This window comes from Buteo buteo, chromosome 2, assembly GCF_964188355.1.
Source record: "Buteo buteo chromosome 2, bButBut1.hap1.1, whole genome shotgun sequence".
NCBI classification, from domain to species: domain Eukaryota; kingdom Metazoa; phylum Chordata; class Aves; order Accipitriformes; family Accipitridae; genus Buteo; species Buteo buteo.
In genome coordinates, this window is record NC_134172.1 from 78443934 (window position 1) to 78469756 (window position 25823).

At 42.9% G+C, this 25823-nt stretch overlaps 1 protein-coding gene across 8 annotated transcripts in view; it reads left to right on the forward strand.

Moving 5' to 3' along the window:
- Positions 1–4382: 4382 nt before the first annotated feature.
- ZBTB46 (zinc finger and BTB domain containing 46) overlaps positions 4383–25823 on the forward strand; it is a 60829-nt gene continuing 39388 nt past the window's right edge. For 4 of the 8 annotated variants that reach the window (XR_012649115.1, XR_012649116.1, XM_075021422.1 and 1 more), the window contains exons 1-5: positions 4392–4507; positions 5088–5268; positions 11765–11892; positions 13722–13861; positions 21612–22581. Coding sequence is in view for 6 of the 8 variants with exons in the window: in XM_075021422.1 (XP_074877523.1) it covers positions 13808–13861; positions 21612–22581 (1024 nt within the window). In the remaining 2 variants the exon portion in view is untranslated. Of the gene's footprint in view, positions 4508–4565; positions 4933–5058; positions 5269–11764; positions 11893–13721; positions 13862–21611; positions 22582–25823 lie in introns of those variants that run through there. The other 4 variants (XM_075021430.1, XM_075021441.1, XM_075021450.1 and 1 more) reach the window with 4 other exon arrangements.

A 25823-nucleotide genomic window follows, 5' to 3' on the forward strand; every position in this document is an offset into this window, starting at 1 on the left:
CAGCGCAGTGTGTTTAGTCACACAAATGGCAATGGATTTACCCGGCAAGCAGTGAAACAGCAGTGCACGATAATGAGAAAATATATGCGGGGGTGGTGGTGGGGGGGAGATGGGGTGGAAAGAGGGAGTTTTATTCTCCAGGGTTTTTTTGTAATCTTCATTCACCATATTTAGCAGGCTTGTGACTTGCCCTTGCTAGCTCATGGAGAATTCCCCCAAGTGTTTACTCCCACAACCTAGCAAATGCCTCAATACACATCATGGAAAAAATACAATCGACATCTTCACTCCCACTAGAGAAGGAATTCTAACTTGCCCGGCACAGACCGGGAGTATGTGCCTGTGAGAGAGACAAACACTGCTTCATTAGCTCGCTTCAGATGTGGTTTACTCCTCAAATGACCTGGTCAGGGCTGCACACCACCTCCCTCCCTTCCTTCACCTAAAGAACTGCCTGACCTTTGATCGGAGCAATAGGGACAGGAATGTGGGTCCTTTAACCCTTTCCTCTGATGCCAGCGAGCTGCTCTCCATGGGGCTGACAAAGCTGATGGTCCCAGGATTTTCAGGGATCCAGAGCTGCCGTGGGGGGTAGGAGCAGAGCCCTGTGAAACGGCTTTCTTCCTGCTGTAGTTAGGGAAGAACAGGCTTTGGTGATGGAGATCCATGCCTACCGTGTACAGAATGTGGACACAAAATGGGGATCACTGCGAGCAGAGCTTACAGATCAGAGACCACTCAGGATTTTTTTTGTACCTCTATTTCAGAGCACAAAACTTTTGTAGGGGGAAAAAACCTGAGTAATTAGGCCATTCGGGTTTTCTCAACGTCCTTCCAAATTGACCACATCACAAGGACACACAAGAAACCATTTTAATTTATCAAATGTGAAATCTCCTCCAACTGCGATGAATATAAGGTAGAGCAGAGCTGGAGAGAGGAGCCGCAATGAGAGTGCTTCAGCATTACTGATGATTTTGCAAATGGGACACGATACTAATGCAGCAACCCAGGCAGCTTTCCTCTCTCGCTCTTCCCTGGTCCGGTCCCACCTTACCCCGGCACAGGGGACAGCGGGAGGATGGTGCAGGCGAGGGCTGGCTTATTAGCACCCATAAGGTCTCCGAGATTGTCTAGTGAGCGATCACAGAGGTGCAGGGACGCCGAGCAGGCGGCAGAATTCAACGACACGCACACAAGTCCACATGCGCCTAATTTGCGCAGCCAGCGACGGCGATTAGACAACCAAGCGTTGGCACGTGGCTTCAGCTCGGCTGTGCTGGTGGCCGGGAGTACGTTCACGCGCTCTTCATAAAGAAAGCAAAGGCAACATGTCGGAGCAATTCCAAGTACTCTTGTGCTACAGGAATATGACTTTTAGCTGTTTTCCCAGTGGCTAAAAACTATCAGTGGTGCGACTAAAGTCCTCACCTCTGGCGGTCTCTGCCTTGATGAAATCTGTGATACAGTGGCACGCAAAGGACGTCGACTCGGGCTGGAAACGCACGGTCTTTAATCCCTGACATTTCTCCAAAGAGGTGCATCGTTACGCTTTTAAGCTCTCCTTTGCGCATCTTGTTTATGGCACTTTGCCCACCAAAAATCACACGAACTACCCCAATTTTTCCTCCAGCTCGTCTTTTTTCCTATTCTCTTCTTTTTTCCACACACGTTCTTTCCTTCTTTATGAGGAGAAACCACCTCTCTTCTAAGGACAGGCTGAGCAATTGCAGTGGTTACCTCAAATACAATACAAACTTCTAATTAAAGGAGGGAGGGCGGTGACTGGTGAAAGAATATTAAACCTTTTCAAGTCTCCTGAAATCCTTTGTGCGGAACGGCTTTGGGAAACTCGGCCTGCCGCCACCCTCCCCCTCTTGGAGAGCGTTCCCCAGGGCAGTGCCCAGGCTGCAGCTGCTGCTGCTCTGGGGGAGTCAGCCCAGCCTGACACACAAATAAATACTACATAAATAAATACTTTCTTCCAACAAAGACCTGAGGAAGAAACCCTGGGTAGGAGGAGAGGAAGGGAACGTACGTGCTGAAGCCGAGGAGCTTTGGGATAACAGAGGGAGCTCGGTCTTAAATACGGAGGAGTGAGGAAAGGCAGGAGAGCTTACAGCTGCAACCAGGTATAATATAGATTTCATGCAAAATAGATATATTTGCATAAAGATATAGCTCCATTTTCAATCAGCCCCTCTAACCTTCAATCAGCCCCTCTAACCTTCACAATTCATCGTGGAGCCTAAAAAACCAGAAAGACTTAAAGCGCAGAAGGATTTAACACCTGCAGGCGCAGGGGGGATAGCTCCACACGAAAACCGGCTTGAGCATTTAGGGTGGAAAAGGGATTTTGGCTGTTTAGTTCCGGTGTTCTTCACCCACAGGTGACAGAGACTGGAAAATGTGCGTACGAGGCGGCAAACACACAGGATTGCGCATGCAGAAAGAGCAGGCGGCAGCGGGAAACCCCGCCTGGCGACGATTTAGTGTTGCTTAAGTCTAAGAAACTGTGTCCTTCATTGCATTAACAGACAACTTCTGCAAAGTCTTCATTTGCATTTTAATGGAACTCTTTCTAGGAAGGTGGTGCTTGGACTCTGTCGCAATATAAAATAAAGAGGTAATTAGAAACACGCTGGAGTTAAAAGACATTTCATTTTCATTAATCAGGTTTATTCATAGTCTTTTCAAAATTAAAGGTATTTAGGGTATGTAGGAGGAAATGGGGGGGAGGAAAACACATGACGGAACATCTGTTTATTTAAATTACAGATTAAAAAGTGGAAAATAGACTTTTTGTGAGGGGACGTCCTAGAGATTAAAAGCACCTTGTAGAAACGGATTTGAATAAAGAGTAAGCATAAAAGTCAACTCCAAGGTTTCAACAGTAGGTCTGCCTACTTGAAAGCCAGAGATGAAGAAAATATATTAGGATGAGGGAAAGGAAACCACGGAGGAAGTTTTTAAACCTTAGGCACACAATTATCCAGGCAATTACTGTGATGACACACCTAAGTCAGTTAGCCATGCGAACAAATGGCCAACCCCAGTTACTCGCACATGTATTACCCCAATTGTGGGCACAATCACAGTATGCAAATTGTGAACAGTTTGCAAACGTTTTATCTGTGGGACCAGCTCCTGCTTTCACAATCCCAACAACCGCACAGATTTCAAGAACGATTCCCTTGCTCGCCACAGCTATCGTACCATCAACATTGACTTCCTCCATGCTCCAGACCTATCCTGTGCTGTTAAGCTCTGTCCTTTGAAATATAGGGCAGTTTCTGTCAGATCCCTCAGCGTGACAGTCAAAAGGGCAAAATCCCGCCCTTTGTGGCAACGAGAGGTTTTTCATCCCCGGATCTGACGGCCGACGAGGAGCTATGATCTCCATTTCGCCGCGGCAGAACCTCATTCTCCAGACCTCCAGCCATTAAGCCAGGCCAGTGCCCCGCTGCCCAGTCAAGTCAAGAGGGCTCTGAAGTCTGCAGGGCTGCAGATCTTTTTTTTTTTTTTTTTTCTCTAGGGGGTTGTGTGAAATACAGCTTATTTCTTAAGAGAGCAGAAAGTGATTTCTCCCCCCCCCCCACCCCGGCCCCGCAAGGTGCCAAAGAAGCCGCAGCACAGCCCCGGCCAGCCCCACCGGGATCAGCAAACCCTTCGTCCTTCATCCCGCCTAGCTCCTGGCCCTCACCCGGGCGTGGCTCCCGGGGAGGCCGCGGTGGGCCTGAGGGGATGGATGGATGGACGGACGGATTCACCCCCCAACGAGGGGAAAACGACCGGCCGCAGCGGCGCGTCCCTTCCTCGGGCCAGGCGCACCTGCCGCCACAGCGAGGGGAAGCAGGAGACGAACCCAGGCGGCCCCTGGGAGGCGGGAGGTCGAACGGGACCGAGGGAAAACCGTCCGTCCGTCCGTCCGTCCGCCCTCCCGCCCTTCGCCTCAGCCCTGTCACCGCGCCGTCCCGGCGTGCCCCGCGCGGGCGAGCCCGGGCGCGCGCCCCCGCCCGCCCTCCTCCTCTCCCTCCCTCCCTCACTTCCGGTGTCCGGCAGTGGCAGAGCCGCCGGCGGCGCCCCCCTGCTCCCCCGGCGCAAGGGATAAAGGGGGAGGGCGGGAGGGCGGGGAAAAATAGGCGGTGCTTACGGAGGCCCGTGCCCGCCGCCGCCCAATCCTCGGCTGCCGGTGGGGGAAAAGGGGCGGGGGCAAGCGCCGGCACGCGCCGCGCGGCGCCGCCCCGCCGCCCCGCCGCGGGATCGCGCCCCGCGCGCCCGAGGGAGCGGCGGGAGCGCGCCCGGGCGCCCCCCCCACCCCCCCCCTCCCTCGCCGCCTTCCCCCCCCCCCCTTCCCTCCCCTCCGCCGGCTTCTCCCCCCCCACACACCCCCGCCCTCCTCCCCCCTTCCCCTTCCACCTCCCCACCCGGGAGGAGAGGCACGGAGTGACCGACGGAGCCACAGCTCCGGCCGCTCCGAGACCCCGCTCTCCTCCATGGGGCCCAGGTAAGCGCGCCGCCGCCGCCGCCCCCCCCCCCTTTTCCCGCCCTCCCCCCCCCGTCTCTCCTCTCCCTGAGGCGAGCGGGGGGTCGCCATGGCCGCCCGCCCCCTGAGGCAGCGGCAGCGGCGGGCCGCCCCCATCCCCGCCGACCCTGAGGCGAGGCGAGGCGGGCAGCGCTCCGGGGGCGGCGGGGAGCACCCCCCCCCCCCCCTTCTTCCCCGCCCGTCTCATTTATTATCATCGTTATTATCACCCCCTACCCACCCCGGCACCCCCCCCCCCTCGTCCTCCTCCGCCGTGGGCAGAGCCCCGCCGCCCGTCGCGGGGGGGAGCGGGGGGCCCGATCGCTCCCCTGCCCGCGGAGGGGGGCACGGTGTGCCTTCTTTGGGACGCGATGTCTTATTTTGGTGTGGGTGGATGGCTTAACTTGGTAAGTGGCAGGGTTTAACCCCCCTCCCCCGGCCCTCCCCTCGCTCCTCCGCCCGCCCCCCCCCTCCACCACCCCCCCCCCACCCCCCCCCCCCTCCCCGTAACCTCCAAAAGGGGAATTTTCCAGCTGGTAATTTCTGCTGCGTCAACACCCAGCTCAAGGGAGAGGAGAAGAGACAAGGGGGCATTTTAACAGCAGCTCCACTTGCGAATAGCCAGCCTCAATCCCGGCTCCAGCATTAAAACCTTTTCCGCCCCCTAAAAACCAGCATCCGTGCAAGTTGGACCAAGAGTTTGTCAGGAGTGTGGTTCAAAACTGCTTGGAAAAAGGGATGAGGTAATAATACTGGTGAAGCATGTTGTATTTCTCTCTTTCTGCCTGTCTCTCTTTCTCTTTCTCCCTCTCCTCTTCTTCTTCTTCTTTTTTTTTTTTTTTTTTTTAAAAAGCCAGGCCTGTTTTGGGTTATTGTCTCCCCCTAAAGCCAGACATAGATCGCCTGGCCTTGCCTCCATTTTAATTGCAGGCTGAAATGGGGGAAGTGACCCTCTTTTTTTTTAAAAAAAAAAAAAAACAACAAACCCCAACAAACAAAAAAAACCCTTGAAAAAATAACGCTGTTCCTTTGGGGGGGATAGAGGTGATTTTTCATAAGGCTGTAACAAGTGCAAAAGTGGCTGGAAATGTTTTCTGTCATGCTGGGAAACTAGTGAGGTGTCCTCCCCCCCTCCCCAGAAAAAAGTGTTTGTAAAATTTGGCCGAGGGGAGAAGGAGAGGTGCTGTGAAAGGTGCTGGTAAAAGAAGGGGTTGTGCTGCTGGATTGCCTTTGTGTCTCTGTAAATAGACATGTCAGTTCCCAAAGTAATACAAGTAGTGTCTGATAACTCAATCCCAGATGACAAATAGAGAATGGAGCAGATTTTCAGGACTGTAATAGTGGGAGGATTTCTCTTTTGAAACGGAGGGAAAAAAAATGTTGGTACCTCCTGAGGAGGTTCTTCACCGGCGCGTTATTGTGAAGCTGAGTGTTCGGATGAAATCCGGAGATAGAAACCAATATTTATTTATTTTTACACCTGACGGGGGAAAGATAAACAAAGGAGAGTTTAACAGCTCTTTAATGAATTCCTCATGCTTTTTATTTTGCAATCTCAATGATTCATTTGGCAAGCCTTACAGGACCGGATTATTATCAGCATTGTTTAAAGCCATGCTAATTAGGAGATGTGTTTAGCAAACAGTGGTATTGTAGACACCTGTACCAAAGTTCTTGCATGCATTTTAATTGCATCACTGGCATCATTTTTAGCATTTAGTCACTGTAATATAGATCTAGGTCTCAGTTCTTGAACTCGATCAAGTATTTATTACAAGTGTGGATTCTCTATGTACATACAGCAGCCCTGCTACTAATGCATTAAATGTATTTTCTCAAAAAGGGGAGGGCGTATTTTTTCTTTTTCTTTTTCCTTTTTTTTTTCCCCTGTGAAGATTAAAAGGAAAAGCTACGTTATCCAAGAAGAGTGAGAAAAACATAATTTTGAGGAAGAAGCTTGCTGTGACTGGATAGCTCTTCCGCTTTTATCAATACCTTGCTTGAACATTTTATGTTTTTACAGCATCTTTTAATTGGAAGTAAAATTTGACTTTCTCCTTCTAAATTCCGTCTAGCTTCTCTTGGTGTTTGTCAAGTTTTATATTTTGAAATCCTTAGTGATGGAAAAAATGGGTGGAGTGTATTATTAGTCACAATATTTTCAACATGTGTTGAGGAATTATCGCTTTAAGGTGTTTTTTGGGAACTGACAAGAAATGGGTAGAGGAGCCTGTCCCATGGGCTGGAGGGAGAGCTACAAAACAGTATTTAGGGGAGCTCCCAAACATACGTTCATGAAAATTATTGCGTGGCTTGGTACGCTAGTGGGATAACTGTAACTGAAACAGAAAACTAGTCTTTTGTTTTTGATGCAGCCTGTCCAGGAGGGGGAAACTCACTCACAGCTAAACTTCTCTCGCAGTTGTTTTCATAGACTGTATGTTAGCTTTGGTATAATTGAGTCAATTTTAGTGTGGTACCAAAAAATGGGGTATTCTAATAATCCTAACGTTAGGTGTTTATTCATATACTTTAAATGCTGCTTCGTTCTAGAGTGTGTAGGATTGAGCCTTTGAAAACATGACCTGTACACGGGGTTCCTGGAGACTGAAGAAAATGGGCCACTTTCTCCCCGTGGTCTTTGTTTTCTGGGACAGTTGTACAACAGTGGATATGTTCTTCGCAAGAGGATTTTTTTTTTTTTTTTTTTTTTTTAAACTGGAAGTGCTTAGAGGAAAACCAGTTTAGCAGCCCCCCTTCAGCAGTACTCCGTCAAAAGGAAAAATGCCTCATGTTGGAAAGATCTGTTATTTGCTGTTAATACGCCTGCTTTTCCTCTGGTAACGTGTTGTGTTGCTGTGAGGTCGAGCATATTCTTTTTGTCTCTGCTATCCACTTGCGTGGATTTTTTTTTAGATACGTGTTTTTGAAGTTTCTAAGTAAAGTTTCCTGTCCTCCCAGCAGCAGGCTAACACCCAATCCAAACTGCTACTGCTTGCTTTTAGAGCAGAATTATTTCATAAACAGCTCAACCTTTCCCAGGACATTTTCCCCTTCATGTTCATGCCGGTTTTCCTGGCTGCTCCAGAGCACTCTGTAACGCTCTCTAGACTCCCCCTAAATTGGTAAAAGGCATTCACAGGGCTTTTGCTTGGCTCCTGTGTGTTTAGTTTAATGGGCAAACAAAAGGGCAAAGAGAGGGCTTAGTTTAAGTCTGTGAAGAGCTACCTGCAGTTGTAATGGTTATCCCACATGTCCGCTATAATTCCCAGGAGCCAGCGGTTCGTGTCCGTTCCTGGCTGCGAGCATTACCCTAGAAAATTCTGACACTTTGCACAAAAGGATTAATACCGTGTTTGTATGTTGCTTCTGGCTTACGACCTGCTTGAATATTTTTAAGTGCGTAGCTTACCTGTGTTTTATGTGTGTGATATTTGAAACTTAAAATGTATTAATAGTGAAAGCAAGCATGCTGTGGGGTTGTCTGTAGATAGCAGGGGTCACGTTAGGCGAGAGTACAAGGACCTACCACAGCTGTGAGATAGAGGGAGGTATTTGGTCTGCGTGAAGTACTGCGATGCTACTCCTTGCCTAAGGATCCCCGTGAGCGTTTTTATGAGATTTTGGTCAAGTACAATGACAGTCAGGACTCCAGTGTTAAAATTTATTGCTTCAAAACTTTACTTTATTCCTTCTTGAGGACTTTTTGTTTCACTAGGCAATACGTTTGTGTTACAGCCCCCTTAAATACAACCTTCAGTAGTTGGTTTTCTCCATTCCCTCTAGACCTTTAGTCCTTCAGGCAGGATGAGAAATTAAAGCGTGTATCGCTTGTTGCGGGACTTCTTTCACTTGAGATGCAAGAGGAAAGAATCTCCAACTTCCCTGAACGGTTCAGTAGTTTTCTGGTTTGTGCTGCCTTGGTGTATTTGGATGCACAAGGATGTCCAATTTGGAGGGATAGCTGCTTGGGATTCCGTTCCCATCCTGTAGCTGTTGATCGAACGTACTGGTATTGTAACTGCTTTTTATCAGCCTCCCCTTCTGTGAAGCAGGGCTGCCGGGGTTCTCTTGGCTCTTCCAAAACATTTTCTATTATACTGATGAAAAATCATAGTTGTGTAAAACCAATTACTCTTCATAAATGCAAACTGGTGTGAAGTCCTTGCTGAATTTCCTATGAGATACGGTGGAGTTCAGAGGCTCGTGGGTGGGGTTTTCTGTCCCTTACCAAGTTAGCTGTGGTGCAGTTATTTTCTGAACAGTTGCTTTAACTTTCTTTCATACCCATATATTTAAGAAGCATCAGACTGCTGTTGAAATGTTGGTTTTGAATAGCTTCCGAGTGCTTCGCAGGCAGGAGGAGATCCTTGACAGTAATTCTAATTAGATGGAAATGTGTTCCACTTTGCGGTGTTTTGTTGCGCGTAGGTAAGGATGTACATGTGCAATGGAACCAGTGGTGGTGCAGCTGCGGAGAGGAACAGTAGCTTTGCTGAAATGTAACAGGTAGATGCCGAGTTGGAGCTGAAACTCACCTTTTTGCCTTGCTTTTTGGGGATGTGGCTTGCTTTTATTCCAGCCCATGCAGTGGTGATCCTTTCTGTCCTGTTACTCACTTGGCTTGTGTATGCACTCAGGAAGAAGAGCATTCTGCAAAAGTTGGAAGTTGCCTAGCATTCGCTTTACAGTAAAACTGAGTTGGGGTCATGGTAATGGAGGGAGGCAGCAAGACATCAGAAATATTCTACAAACACAGCTACTAGCTTGTGTATGGATTAAAATAAACTTAGTAACAAGAATGTCAGAGTGTGTGCCAGGAACTTAGCTGCTTAAGAACCCTACATAGAAAAGTGAGTATAAGGAATATGTTTATACCTGTGTATACTTAAATATGTAGTTATCTTTCCTAATTATTTCCTCGCCATGTGTTGAACAAACTGCTTATTCCATCCAAGCGAGTTTGCTTCCTGGTATTTCTCACCTTGTGAAGAACTCCTCTGCAGAAAGAGTTGATATTTCAGGCGGTTAGTTCACCCTCTTTGAGGAAAGGGTTAAACAAAATTTGCACCTTCCGCACTAATACACCATTGGAGGAAATACCTTTCTGACTAGTGCTCAAATCATGCTCCAAAACAGAAGAATTGATGGTCTGTATTAGCCATTAGGTGCTTAAAATACCCAAACCCGAAACCAACTAATTTAAGTACTGATGAACGAAGTAGTCAGGACGCAGTACTCCTAAAAGTCCTGCCACTGTAGTATTGGAGAATGAGGTGGTGGCTAAATATAAAGCTAGCTTATTGACTTCCTTCTTATTACCACTGTATCCTTCTTGGCTTCACTCCACCTTTTTTTTTTTTTTTTTTTTCCCCTTAATAATAGTTGATCAAATCTGGATTATGAGATTTCTACTAAAAAGTAAAAAGGGATACTTACCCAAGGCACTAAGTGCTTGTGCCACGAATTACACAAACGAAATCAGATTGTTCACAGAGCACCTCATATGTTATCTTTAGCTTTGCACTCGTTGATTTTTTACTCTTAGATTATTCCTGACTCCTTATGTGTCTTTTCTGTCTCTTAGGTGCTCTTTCCCTCGGTTCCTCCCACTGCTATACTTCTCTTTAAAAATTACCTAATGATTCTTCCTCCTTCTTTGGCTCCCTCCCTTTTTATGTACTGAGTTTGGGAACTTTAGCAAAGATCCCCTAGTTAAAAAGCCAAAAACCAATGAGAAGGTTTTGGGGCAACCATTCTTCAGGGCAATTCCCGGTGTGATAGGCTTGCAGTTCTTTAATCCTCCCCCCTTTTTTTTAAGATGCTTTTTATGTTGTTTTTTGGGGCCAACAGATGCACAAGGGCAAAGTCATCTTGGTTAGATTACTTTTGCGACTTTTTTTTTTTTTTTTTTCTTTAAAGTGGAAGCTTAAGATCTTGTAGGATCTAATGGCACTTGGACAGGTAAGTGTCAATACTAGCCATAGGCATTCAGATTTTTTCAAGGTGTTTTTTAATTTCACTGCTAGTGTGGCAGATATATCTGTAGCTCAAATCTTACATTTTTTGATATCACCAGACTTCTCAAGCCTGGTACCCTGCAAGGTGCTTGCTATTTAAGTGCTGGCTAGCTCTTCTGCGTTCTTACTGCGTTCTGCAAGGTCCGTGGCGGTGGGTAGAGTTGGATCGTCTCTTGGTGCAGCCAGGTGAGAGAAAGAGAGAACAGAGATCAGAAATAGGGGAATGATGTGAGCAACTGTTTCTGTACCATGATGGAGAGAGAGGATGAAGAGACAAGCGCATGGACAGAGTTGGAAGTTGCAGGGAAATGAGTAAGTGAAATGGAGAGGAAATACAAAGTGCAGTGGAAATGTTACTGCAAGTAAGCATTTTGAACTAGAAATACACCTAGTGCCCTGTAAGGAAAGGTGCATCCTGTTGTATTAGCAAATTGTTCCCAGTTGGAATATTATATTTTGGGCTGCATAGCTTTTACAGGCATGGAAGATAAAACTTTTACCTTCTGTTAGGTATTTGCATCTTTTTCTGTACCTTTGTGGATTTTCTTTTTTCAAAATTTTTAAATTCTTGTAAGAGGAGCAAACTGTTTTAGTTAGTACATTTGTGTACACTGCTGTTTAACTTGAGGATGACTCTGGCTTTTGAAGGCTGTGATTCAGTCGCGTTGGGTGGGAATAGAACTCAAGTATCTTACTTTTGTATAATGCAGACAGATAATTTTTCTGTAACCTTAGGCAAATATTTTGGTTTGGAGGGGAATCACTGTAACTATAAGGTTAGATTAATACTAACCTCATTTAAAGTGTGTGAATGGCAAGTGTTGCAGAAACATTAACTGAAACTTTACGACGTTTACTAGAGCAAACTATTGTTAAAATAGTTTGAAATCCTCATATAAAGTACTGTTTTTTACAGTGACTTCTCCAAAGCACTTCTGTCTGGAAGCATAGTCAGAAGTTGTTAAAAGTCTGAAAATTTGTATGTTAAGCTCTTTCTTTAACTTAACACAAGGGCTAAAGAATTTTTCCTATATGTCAGAGCGTATTGGAATATATTTCCTATATATCAGAATATTTCTTGTTCGAGATGGCAAACAGTCTTGTAAATATGCAGTTATTTTAACTGTGGCTTCTAATTATGTGACACTGAAGGTTTTTATATTAAGTTAAAGTTTAGATTTTAATTTTTGCCTCCTATTCTTTCCCTTCCCAAATACAGGACATCTGACGAACCTGTTGGAGCTTGTTACCAGAGACCATTCTCCTCTATTCATTAAATCATGCACTATCCAGCTGTGAAACATTGTGACGTTTATTTTTGCTAACAGGAAACATTTTCAAAGATTGGTAAGTTCTCAGCATTTAAAGATATTTTTGTAATGTGGCAAGGGAAAGAGAAAGAGTAGCTGGATATATATCAACATTGTCATGAGGACTTAAAGTTCTTTATAAAATTTGACATAACATTGATAACAAAGGCGCGTTTAGAAATCTTACCCAACTGCAAAAGTTGAAGAAGTACCTCTGGCTATTCTCCTGCTCCTACCTTGTGGTAGGGCTCCCTCTGTTAATCACGGTCACTTGGTTCTCATCTGGTCAATTGGAAGAGGAAAACAGGTGCAGAGCTCAAAGCAGGAAGAAAAAATGAAGAGCTCTGCAGAACTACATAGGTCTCAGCTTTACCATTCTTACCAGACTGTTCTGGCTCATTTTGTGACACTGGGGCAGAGGTGTAAATGAGAGTCTGAACAGTAACAGTCCTAAGTCTAAGTGAAACTACGCATTACTTTTACGCTTTTCTAACAGAGTAATTTCCCATGTGTCTGTGTTGGTCTGGCTCCCTCCCTCCCCCATTTTATTTTTTTAACTGTCTAAATAACAGAACTAAAAAGAGCTAGCCAAAACAATTGCTATGGAGAAGCAATCAGAATTAGAAGAAGGCAAGACTTGGCAGTCTGAAATAGAAATTGAGAACAAAGTCAATGGTATTTGCTTCACTTGGGTCATACTTGTTTTCAAGATTTTCACAGTTCTGCTTGTTGCCATAAGAATGCTTGGATTTTCCTTATTACTTCATTTGTTTATTAGATAAGTTATTTCACCGTTTATAATGACATTAGTTAGTATTGGAAAAGCTTTCTTAATTTGTATCTTCTGATGTTTTCTTTCACAATCTGTTACTACAGAAGGTCAGTCTTGAAATCAACAGTATTGATTTATAGCTTATTTTCATTGAGAGCGCTAATCTGTATATTAGAGATGTCTGAAATGCAGAGATCAGAAATATATGGCAAATACTTTGCTATAACAGCTAATGGTGTATAAACAGTATAAATTTTTGAATAAAGTATAGTCAGAAGTTTTAGTTGAAGTATAGTCAGAAGTTTTAGTTGAAGTTAGGTGTTGTAACCGTAGTGAATGTGCTATTCTGAAGAAAATAAGTGTTTTGTGTAAGAAAAACAGGTGTACAAGATGATAGTAATAGTTAAAGGTTTTTTATCTGTGAGGACACTATGTGTAGATGAACTATTCCTATTCTTTATACATTGTAATTGTAAACTTTAATGTTTTATCCCAGAAGTCTGTCTGTGAATGTGCCTTACCTAAGCATCTATATTTGATACAGAATATTCAAAATCTTGGGATTGTTTAGTCTTTTAACCTTGAATGGCATCAGCCAGTAGAAACTGGTCATTAAACATTTCAAGAGGAAATTGTCTTGAATAATCCATTGCAAACTTGATTTTTTTTCAGGAGTTGTAGTGGTAGCTTTTTAACCTCACTATTTGATAGGTCAGTTAAGGTGAATTAGTGCCCTTCAGGCCACAAATGTCTCTTTAAAAAGTCATTAAAGTGAGTATGTTTTGAAAAGTTACCAAACAGGAAACACTGTTGTTTCAAGGATCTGTTTGAAGTTTTAGTATCTAAAATTAGAATTTTTTTCCCCATACTTTTAAGGCGTAATTCTTCCTTCTATTATTGCAAAAACCAGGCTTTAATTACCTGCAATGTATTGATGTGCTTTGAGTTAACTTTTTGGGGGGGGGTTCGTTAGGTCATAAATAGGGGTGTTACAACTGTGAGTTTGGAGGGAAGGGACTTAAATGTACCGCTGTTATACAGTAATCTTGTAGTCTAATGCTAATAACTTCTTCTGGTTTTGTTTTTTGTCTTAGTTCTGTCTTTCCCCTACAAGAGTTCACACCAGTGCTCTTGGAAGGTCATAGAACGGTGCACTACCTGTGCTGCCCTAGGGCTGTTGATGTCCTCACCTATTGTAGGAGAAACGCTAGACCTGGAACCCAGTTTGTTACTGGTAAGAAGTAATTGTCTTGGATTTTTTTTTTTTTTTAATATTAAAGTTTGCATGCTTTCTCTAACAAAATCAGCAAAAACGTCTTCACTGCTTATGACTTGAAGAACACTGTAGCAAAATGTGCATCTCTGGTCTTCCCCCCTCCTCTCCCCCTCCTATTTTTAACTTTACAGTTTCTAAATTTCTAATTGTAATATCTAATTGCCCTCCTTTCAAAATGTGGAGGCTAACAGTTTTCCCTTAGCTTTCATTTTCAGACCTGGTTTTCTCTCAAAATTCTTCATGCACTGTCAGAGCTAATGAAGGTTAATAAAAGGATTTTTCTAAGATACCTTCAGAAATCCTATCTTTTGGTTGCACTTTTGTAGTGTCCAGCTTCTGCACACTATAGCTGGCCCTGTAACTTCAGGTAGATGGTTTGATAGGTCAAAGGCCAAAGCCAAGTCTCTGGTTTAAAGTTTTGGAGTAGAGAGTGAAATGTTTAATGATAGCTCCCTGTTATTTTATTGCTTATGGGAGTTAAGATTTTGCTTGTGGTTCCTGTTTGGATTGCAGAAACAAAGCTTTGATGATATGACTGACTAGAAGCATGTAGTGTTTTGCGTGTCATTATTCTTTTTGTTGAAATTGGCTTTCTTTTAATTCCTAATTGCATTTGGATCTATCTATTTTCATGGTAGAAGCAATTGTAAACTGATGACATGGTGTTAAATGTATTGTATTTCCTGACTAAATCTAACCTGGACCGATGGGGAGTTGAAGTCTCTTTGCCTGCCCTGAGAACCAGGGGTTCGAGCAAGTGATTTCTTTGCTGGTGTGTAACAGCTACTGAAGGTGTAATGCTTGCCCTGCTGCTGCTGTTTGAACTTTGCTCATGGACTTTCTGGATTGTAACTGCTACAGAGAGGCTAACCGCAGATGGTGTTTTAATGCTGTCAATGGTGGCATAGCATTGGCTTGAAATTGGAGAAATTTTAGTCAATCCTCATCAGGCGGATATTAATTGAATACTTGTAGGGGCTTGGGGCAGGGGGGTTGCCCTACAGTCATAGAGAATTGAGTGGACCTCTCAAATTTGATAATAAAAATATAACTAGTATTTTTACTTCAGTTCACTGAAAATCGTTTGCCTCCCAGATTTTTGCCCTTTCTGTAATTCTATGGTATTTCTCAAACTGAATGGTGAAACTTTTATTTTTTTCCTGTGGCTCCTAACCCATAAGGATGAACATGCACTGTTGGGCTGTAATTAAACATTCTCATCCCCAGTCATAAGGGAAAAGTGGTACAGTGTTTTTCTCGTGAAACTGTGAGTTGTGAGTAACCTCTTTGGCCCAAGGGTCTGGTTTGGTCTGTTTACAAACATCTGCCTGTTTCTCTTTGAATTCAGAGTTGTGGTTGGAATGACCAACTTAAACTACGAATGATCGGTTTCATGAATCAGAATAGGGTAGAAGAGTTTCTTTTTTGGCAACTGTTCATTTTCATAAGCTGTTACTTGCATCTACTTTGAACAAAGCTGAACATAAGAATATCATTTTGGGGTATCTAGTATCAAAAAATTAAATTGTGTGCTCTTCTTCAAACACACTTAGGAGAAAGCACTGTACTTCCGGAGATTTGTACTTGTAAAGCTCATGAGCAGTGTCTTTGCAGGGAGTTATCATCCATTAATATCCTGAGTCTTCTGCATTTTCTCCCCTTTAGGAGAATAAGTATAGGTACCGTCCTTTTGAGTTGCTAAGGTTACGTTGGGGTTTTTTGTACTTCATTCTTTTCAGCCCAGGGCACATGGATGGGAGGAATCCTATGCATTTCTGTTGTCTTTAATTGGATGAAAGTGAAACTCGTATACACACTGTGTCTTGTTGTGCAAGGAGGCATTTCAAGCCCAATCTCACCTTACGGAGCTCCTTTGCAGAGGAATTTAAAAAATGTTGGAATGTCTTGGGAGTGGAGACATGGACAGGACACAGGGGAAGCAGAGAAGTGGGGTGTGTTTGTTGGTTTTTTTGTATAATAAACCATTGGAGTGAATTTGAGTTCTTCCTTAATCTGTTTTTACTTTTCTCTGAAGGGAGAGGGGGGAGGAAACAACACATTTTTGGTTAAATTCCAATTGGCATGTTTACTCTAGGGAGCATAGAGTGGCTGGTGGAGTGCACTAGTGAATAGTTTGGTACTCTATAACTTGTGTCCTTAGTATTAAGCGTAGAAACATGTTTAGACAATTGTAACAGCCTAAATGACATGTAGTTTAAATTTTTCGTTCGCTTATATGCTGAGAGCGCAAAAAGTAAACAAACAAACAATCCTACCAACAACAAAACCCCCCCTAGTCTTTTTCTGCTCCCCCCCGCCCCCCTTTTCCTTCTGAGTTTAATTTTGTCCCCACTATTTCCCAGAGGACTGTACTGTAGAGGCTTTCATGTGTGTACTCCATTTCTTGTCTGTGGCTTTTTGTCAAAATTCATATAATGCACTGAGTTTTAGATGCAACAAATTTGTACCACTTAATTTTACTGGTGTTAAGATTTTGGTCAGCAGACTTATTGTGGGTGCGTATGCTGAGAGGTTGGCTTTGTAAGTATTACTGGTTACTCTTTTTAAAACCTTTCCAACAGTAGGTGAAGACTGTATTTATTTAGACTCTTATGTCACCAGGTGATGTTTTCATGTTCAAATAACTGTACTGATAGTGCAAAAGAAAGAATTTTCAGAGATGCTATATTTGTAGAACTAGGTTCATTCTAGCTAGGTTTAAAGATTATATAAATTATTAATGCTTACTTTAAGACCAGGTTTTTGACAACACGGAAAGTAAAAAGCTGGCCCGTATCTTGACAGAAGTTTGCATGAAAGAGATTATTAAATCTGCTCATGTTTTGTTCTTTTTGCTGTTACATGCAAGTGTTGTTTGTTTAGGGACAATTTTTTTTTTATTTTAGTTATTTTTGGAAAAGTAATAGACTTGAATTACTGTAGTGTCTGTGAATTGACTTATGAAGAAAGCCTGATCTGCTACAATTTATTTTGTGGAAAATCTACAGATGAGCTTTCATGGTTCATTGGCTTCTTGGAAAGCTGTGTTGTGGCCATGTGCTGTCATCGCAGGCCCAGGCCTAAAGGATTTTAGTAGGTGCTCAACTTTGAAATCCTTCAGTGTACTAAAAAGACCCGAGATAAAACAAAAAATACATCATTAATCTTTGAGGTCTGATTCTAAAAAATCTCCACGGTTTATTCCATCTTTACCATGCTTCCAGTGGAAGTTTGAAGGCTACTGCTTTTCTGAAGAAATCTTTCCACAACATCTTTTAAGTGGAGATAAATATCGTTACCAGGAAAAGGGGGAAAAAAACCCCCAACCATCCCAACAACAAGTCACAAAACAGCATGTAAAATTGGAACACAAGAGCACAGGGTTTTGAAGCTTCCTGAATTTTTAACTACTAGCAAATTGCCTTAAATTTAACTTGGATTAATTCCCTAGTGATCCTTGACATTAAACGGATGTTCTGGTTTGACATGGGTAGACAGAAAACTAATTAATTCCTCTGAATTTGAGGCATATTTAATTTTCTCCCCCAAAGACCTCTCATTTAAAAGGTACAATGCTGTGACAAATGTTGAATGTGGAACAATGTGTATAAAGTAGCAGACCTTTAGACAGAGGAAGATCAAGACATCTACAATAATAATTGCTGGTTTGGAAGATGTTAAATTTTATTGATTAGACTGAACATGGGAGTATCCACATCATTGCTTGCATACTTGAAAGTGCTATAACATGCCCACCTGTCAGTGGAAAGGATGCTGCTCTTTGGTGGGCACCTTCCCCATTCATCTCTCTGTCTCTTTATACTTAAAGTACTTTGGAACAAGGACAAGTTGTCTTCCCTTTGTGTAGAGGAATGTGTATTGTCATTATTTTTACTTGTGTTCTTATATTCATCATATTTTAGAATGTCAGGTATTTTTGCTTTCTTGTCCAAAAGGCACCCACCCACCCTCTCTCTGCTCTTGTCCCCAGTGTCCTTGGAACAGTGGGCAAGTAAGATACAAGGACTGTATGATCTTACTGTAATGACATGCTTTTGTTCATCCATGGCTTGCCTGGAGGGTGTCTTCTGTCAAGAGCTTGGTGGGTGGGAGGGAGGCCAGTAAGGAATCTTGCGTAGATTTTTGTGTGTGTGTTTAGTAAAAATCCCTTGATAGGAAATAAAGTCAGAGAAAAGCTATTTCCTAAAGAGGCTAGCATGTGCTTCATCCATAAGAAGCACCAGATGAGTCAGAACCTCAACTGAACCTCAAACTGGTCCAGTCTAAACCAAAGGTAGGAAGAGACAAATATTTTAATCTGGGTTTCTGCCATAGGCAGTTTAAACAAAGGATAAGGTTTATCTAAAATAGACTGTTACCAACAGTGAGGGGGAACCCAACCCACTGAAGTAAGCTGAATAAATATATGAAATAGTAAAGAAATAAAATCTCAAGGAATCAGTATAATTTCCAGGTGAAAAACATTCAAGAAGAAAAGCTCTTGTTGCATAAATTCACAAAACCAGGTGAAGACATTGACAGGTACTCCTGATGCTAATCTGTATTAAATTGAGGAAGGGAAAATCATCCTTGCAGGAGATTTCCCGCCCCCCCTCCCCCCTGCACCGATTCCAGGGAGTTGGTATCTTGGAATATGGATTTTGATACCCATGAAGGAACAGCAAACGGAAGTGCCATATCTGAAACCTTCTGATGGCTTCGTAATTGTGTGCTGTGAGGTTTTCTTGCGTCTTCCTCTGAATCATGTGGATATGGCAGCTGTTGAAGACAGGATTGGTGATGGACAACTCACTTTATCCTATGTGGCAATTCATATTTCCTGAGGGGACTAAGCTGACTCTTCAGCTCCTAAAAGTAGATGCAGTAGTGGTTTCTGGAATAAAGACAAAACTGAACTGTCATTCTGCTTTAAGAGGTGGTTCTCTCAAAAATGAAGACATGGGAAGTGGTGGCAGCCACCTTCAGAGCCTGGGTTAGAGACCTGCTGTGCTGGCTGGTTCCATCACAACCTTTTCAGGCCAAACACCTGAAAAATCAATTCTTTCTTTTTTTTTTTTTTTTTCTTTTTTTCTTTCCCCTGACTCTGATTCTTGGTTTGATTTTTTTTTTTTTTTAAATTTATTTATTTCACTTATTTGTGGTGGAGATGGCTTCCGTGTGAGAATTTGATTTGAGGTCTCCGGACAGATTTCAATGATAAATAGGTAGTGTTGTTCAGATAATGTAGAGCTATGCTATTATTAACCTCTTCCAGTTCAAAAAAAAAAAAAAAAAAAAAGATTAGCTTCTTTGTGTGTTCTGTGCTTAATTCTGTAGAAAAACTGTATGGATTTGAAATAGATGAACACCAGTTCAGCCTGTTTATGTTGCAGGAAGATGGTCCTTCCTTTCTTGAGGGAAGTAAATGCTTCTCAACGATCAGGGACCAGCTGGTCTTGCAAATTAGCATTTCTGACACTGCCGAAGAGACAGCTCCATTCTTGCGGAACTGGAGAAGCTTGTGCAGGCAATCTTGCATAACTTGAACTTTTGAATCATCAGGTGGCTCTCTAGAAGAAAGGTCCTGTGTCACGTATGTTCTGTGGGCTGAGAGGTTGATTTTTAGCCAATGGTGTTGGCCAAACTGTAGCTATTTTGCTCCTGTAGATGACAATAATAGCACAGACTAGGGGAAGGGGGCAGAGGTCTTGGGGATCTGTGTTCCACAGTACAGGAAACCCACTTGCATGTGTCAGGAAACTTGCTTAATCATGGCTGTCCTAGGACTGCCCACTGCTGTGAGCCTATTTGAACAGATGGGACTGAATTTGTGTTTGAACTTGATGTATGTCAGAAAGTTGCTTCAAGCTCACGTCAGCCTCCTTACTGACAGTTCTTATATTTAACCATGTATGCTTTAAGACTGTAAGACCTCAGAAGTACAGTGATTTGGGTTTTATCAGCAACCACCAGTAGCCTAAATCCAGGCTTCTGATTCGTGCACCTGCCCATAGCTACATTCAGAATTTGGTCTTGTCAGTATGTTGTATGTTGACATGTGGACCCACATATTAATTTTACAGTTGGAACATCCTATATTGGAACAAATTTGAGTTTTTGAGAGAAAGGAGTAGATATCCTTCATGTTGTGTGGCAGCTCGGCGCTCTTAATCGGTCAAACCATTAAACCACTGTTAGACGGCATATAAATCTTGACAGAAAGTTCTGAATAAGTGGTATAAGCTAGATAAAATGGCAGAAAGTAACACCAAGGAATTTGCAAAGCTGTGGCAGCAAAGGCAAGTATGGAGTTGCAAAGGTAGTAACTGCCGAGGTATGGTGTTGCAGGGAGTACTTCATCGGTCTGTTCTGGTGCTGCCAGCGTCCATCCTTTAACACTTTGAGTGTTGTGAACTTGAAGTCATCTCGCTTGAGAGACAGAATGTGTTGATACGCCTGATAGCAGTGAAGCGTTACCTTGGGAGACGAAGGACAGGGCATTTCTGTTGGTGTTGAATGGACAACAGATTAAGCTGTGTGGCAGGAGTGACTTACTGAACGCCATGAGAAATCTGTGTATGCACTTGTCCGTGTTGATGTATTACTTCTCTCATATTTGTACTTGGCAGGTGTGATAAAGTTCAATCTGAAAATATTGGTGCTACTGATTACTGTCAACATATCCACACTTAAGACCTTTTTTTCTGGTTTGGGGTGTAAGCGGAGGATAATTGGAGCATAACTCAGAAGATATGGGTCTCTGCCATGCTGCTGGCACTAACTAGCCTTTTTTTGGATAACACTGTCAAATTTTATGGAAGGTGATCAAAAGTCCCGTGAATTCTTCTCAGCTTGATGGACGCGTTGTTATTTTGGTCATAAGCGTCCTTTCTAAACATGAATGTTTAAGTGATTATTAGAATTTCTCTACCCAATATCTTAGGGTGGTTGTGGGGTAAACTTGGAGATGTAAAGCCAAGGAAATAATATGTTTTATTGCAAAGTTAAAAATCTTGTGCTTCTAAGTAGTTAAGCTTCAAATAGCATTAACTTCATAGTTCTGATATCTTGCCAGTTTAGTTTGGGTGGGGACTTAAAATTTTGTGATCTGTGGTCTTGGATTTGCTTATTGCTCTTCTGACTTGAAAACAGTATTTATAGCCCCTCAACGGCAATATAGCAAGGGAAATAGCTGGTTTCAATTGGCTTTTGCTGTTTGAGGATTTCAGCTATTCAGTGTGCTACATGTAATGCTTGTTCCCTTGAGGAAATTGTGTTACAGAGTGCTCTTCAATAGTTTGTCTCCATCAGCATGGTTTCAAGTGTGTAGTACCTCTTTCAAAACCAAACTTTACTGAACCCAAACAGTAAAAACTGACAGCTGTTTTACCCAAGTAACTTAAGACAGGTTTTCTTACAAGTCTGTAGTAATTTAAAGAAATGTTTCTTTGGGATGTTATGAGCCACTGGAGGATTGAGTTTCAAATCTAGTCCCTTTTAACGTAAATTTTTTGAAGTCTGGTAAAAATAAGCTGCATCGTGTAATGACTGTGCAGTCTTTCTAGGCAGCAGTTGTATTTTGTGACAATCTTTCAAGAGGAACCTGGTACTTAATTTGGTTCAACTTGGGGTTTGTCTCAGTCTTTGAAGAATGCGTCTGTAAGCCTGTATGGGATTTTGTAATACTGTCATTTCCTTCCCCATGCAGGACTTGTGGAAGAGGAAACACAAAGATTTCCAAATGAATAACCGAAAGGAAGATATGGAGATTGCTTCCCACTACCGTCATCTGCTGCGTGAGCTTAACGAGCAGAGACAACACGGCATCCTCTGTGATGTTTGCATTATAGTGGAGGGGAAGATCTTTAAGGCTCACAAAAACGTTCTGCTTGGAAGTAGTCGCTACTTCAAAACACTGTACTGCCAGGTACAGAAAACCTCTGACCAGGCCACAGTCACCCATTTAGACATTGTAACTGCACAAGGCTTTAAAGCAATCATTGACTTCATGTATTCTGCACACCTAGCACTGACCAGCAGAAATGTCATTGAGGTGATGTCAGCTGCTAGCTATCTGCAAATGACAGATATTGTACAAGCCTGTCACAATTTCATAAAAGCAGCTCTGGACATAAGCATAAAGTCTGATGCCTCGGATGACCTCGTTGATTATGAACTTGGAGCCCCTTCCAGCAGTAGTACAGATGCTTTGATTTCAGCAGTTGTGGCTGGCAGGAGTATATCTCCCTGGTTAGCTCGGCGAACAAGTCCAGCAAATTCTTCTGGAGATTCAGCTATTGCCAGTTGCCATGAAGGAGGGAGTAGTTACGGAAAAGAGGATCAAGAACCAAAAACAGACAGCCACGAAGACATTTCATCCCAGTCTCTTTGGTCTAGTGACATGGGCTATGGGTCTTTACGTATCAAAGAGGAACAGGTTTCACCGTCACATTATGGAGGGAGTGAACTACATTCTGCCAAGGATAGTGCAATACAGAATGCGTTCTCAGAACAAGGAGTAGGGGATGGCTGGCAACCCACTGGGCGCAGGAAGAACAGAAAAAATAAAGAAACTGTGCGGCATATTACGCAGCAAGTGGAGGACGACAGCAGGGCAAGTTCTCCAATGCCATCTTTTTTACCTGCCTCAGGCTGGCCGTACAGCAGTCGAGACCCAAGTAAGTCATTCTTCCGATTTTCATGGTTGAAGTAAAGAATGTTGAGTTAATTAGATCTGTTTATGATATGATCTTACCAGTCTCTGAAATCTATTAGCATGCCAGAAACTGAAAAATGTAGAAGCCTGTGTTGCCAGCAATCAAAAGAACCAAGTACTGTACAGTTCAGTCAGGAACCTCGGTGTCATGGCATTGCAGGCTGGTTCTCCTGTGAAAGAAGTTGGTAGTTTTGTTTTGGCCTTGAATATAGAATGGCATAAATCACCCCCAAAACACCATTATAATTCTTGGAATTAATGAGAGAAAAGGTTGGAATTTATTTTAGCAGGTGTGCAAACTGATGTCAAGGTTGAAGAATTTTCCTTGCACAGTATATTGATGATGTAATTACAGCACACACAGGTGTAATTTAGTCTTAACAATACTATCTTCAGTACTTCCTGATATTCAGGTGTCACTTTCTCATGTGTAAGAAAACCACCATAGCTTGTTGCTGGTAATGGCAAGATAAGTGTTTGGTAAATCCTAAGAATAATGTGGGTTTTTTCAGGTACTACTAAGGCTTAAAATGTCTTTTGATGTGTGACTACTCATAGTCTGAGATGAGTGGCTGCTTTTGAAGTGTATAGACAGGGAGAAAAATGTTTTCTTGACTTCTTTTGAATCTCCAGTAGTTATTTTTCTGTCTCAAGGTAACTCCTATTTGATTCATTAATCACTGGCAATTAGTAGATCCAGGAATGCTAGTGATACAGGAGTTTGGGTGTTTTTTTCCTAAGGACTTTAAGGGAGTGTGGTATTAAACTCCCTCAAGCTGACTTGAAGAACTTTGTGCTGTGAGTTAGCCTGTGTTTCATTGCATACCAGAATCCAAGTCAGCCAGGAGAAGGGCGTGTGAGATTATATACCCTTATGTTGCCAAATGCGGATGAAAAAAGCAATATAAATAGTACTGAAAGTCTGAAGAGTCTTTATGGGCTGAAAAAGGATGTTTAAGTTGCTTACATACTGAAGTTTAAATGCGGTTTTCATTGAATGGGTAACGCTCTACAAATGTCTTGAGATTTATTATGTTTTACAGTTATCTGCTGCAGCAAGCTTGCATGTAATTATTCTAATTGGCTGATGATAAAATCTGAACAACATCAGTTAGGAGAAAAATGAGACGTAACTTAAGATAACAGTGATTTATGACGAATCTTGTTTTTATAATGCATGTATTTTAGAATTGTTTTGAATGAAGATTCAGCACGGATTGCCTGGTGTACTATTCGCACGCAAATATTTTTCACTTTCACGGCATCTCATAAAAACAGCTCAATCACTTGTACTGTCTGTAAGGTGTGTGGGCTTTGGACAGGTATATGAAGTAAACCACCCATGCTGGAGTGACTGCAGAAACAGAACTGCAACTCTGATCCTTTTAGCAAACTGGTTATAGACTGAATGTCTTTAAATTACTGAAAACAGTGCAAAATATAAGAGATTGTATTACTGGAAGCTGAATGAAGTTTAGATTATTTAATTCCTAATTGTTAAGGAATTAAATAGAAGTGGCCTTTTTCTTTACAGCTGTTTGCAGATGAGAGGAAGATGGTTGCGGGTGTTGACTCAGCGCAGTGCTGAGACAACGCATCAGCAGGCACAATCAAATTATTTGTTCCAAATTTTGTCTTAAATGTGGTTTCCAGTTGTCGTGGTTTAACCCCAGCCAGCAACTAGGCACTATGCAGCCGCTCACTCACTCCTCCCACTCCCAGTGGGATGCAGGGGAGAATTGGGGGGAAAAAAAAAAAAAAAAAAAAAAAAAAGGAAAACTTCTGGGTTGGGATAAGAAAGATTTAATAACTAAAGTAAAATAAAATGTAATACTAACAATAATAATAACAATATATAATAATAATTGTAATGAAAAGGAATAAAATAAAATAATTTTAAAAATTAATAAAACCCAAGAAAAGACAAGTGATGCACAATGCAGTTGCTCACCACCCTCTGACTGATGCCCGAGCAGCGATCCGCCCCTCCTGGCCAACTCCCCCCTGTTTATATACTGAGCATGATGTGCTATGGTATGGAATATCACTTTGGCTAGTTGGGGTCAGCTGTCCTGGCCATGCTCCCTCCCAGCTTTTTGTTTGTGCACCTGCTTGCTGGCAGTGTACGGGAAACTGAAAAATCCTTAACTTAGGATAGGTGCTACTTAGCAACAAGTAAAACATTAGTCTGTTATCAACAGTATTCTCACACTAAATCCAAAACACACTGTACCAGCTACTAAGAAGAAAATTAACTCTATCTCAGCTGAAACCAGCACACCAATAAAAGAGGTGTTTCTAATGATGGGAGAGGGGAAGCTGAATGGTGGTGGTTGAGGGAATAGTTTCAATATTCCGCAAGTGCTGGTAAAGCAAAAGGAAAAACTGAATAGCAACACTTCTCATTGTCTCACTGTCCAAAAGCAAAGCCAGAACCGGACAGGCACAGGGGCTACGTACATTGGCAGTGGCCAGCCAGTCTGGCTGCTGCTCTGAGAGCAATGTGTGCAAAGTAAAAGTAACCATGCTTTGGAGCAAGGGCAGGGTGTGGAGTCTGGGCTGCTCATGGTTTCCCCAAGTTAGCCGTCTGGAGAGGTGAGCAGAGATGAAATTCTCCTTTCTGCCCTGCTGAAAAGGGACGTTTCTCTGCCCTGCGGGGCCTGAAATGGTGGGATGGGTGCATATGGGCTTAACGGCAGGGAGTTATCTCTGCGTGCTTTCCCTAAGCAAGAGGAGCACTGTGTGTATTTCAGGTCAGATTTTCTTGTCTTTTGGGGGATTTTTTTGGTACGATTTCAAAGGATTTGAGATCTGTGCATGTTCAGTTTCAGTTAACACTTGGGCAGCTTGTCAGCAGCAAGCCTCTTGTGTGCTTGTGTGTGTGTAGATGCGTGGTTTGGGCGAGATCAGAGTTGGTCGCTCAGGTGAGGTCGCTTCTCTTTCAGCGTGAAGTGAAAGCATCCCTGCTCCCCCAGACGATCACCGTCTTGGTCCCTACAAGCAATAGGGTCTTTTGGTCTCACATTACTATTTCCCATCTCCAGCAGGTGGAAGCAACCCTCTTGCGAACTGCTCCATCTCCCAAGTTGCCAAGCTCCAGGGTTCTGCGTAGCTTGGTTATTGGTACCCCAGGTTCTTCCCTCTCCTGCTGGAATTCAGTAGTCATCTAGGGGTGCTGGAAACTTAGCTCCTATGCATGAAGAA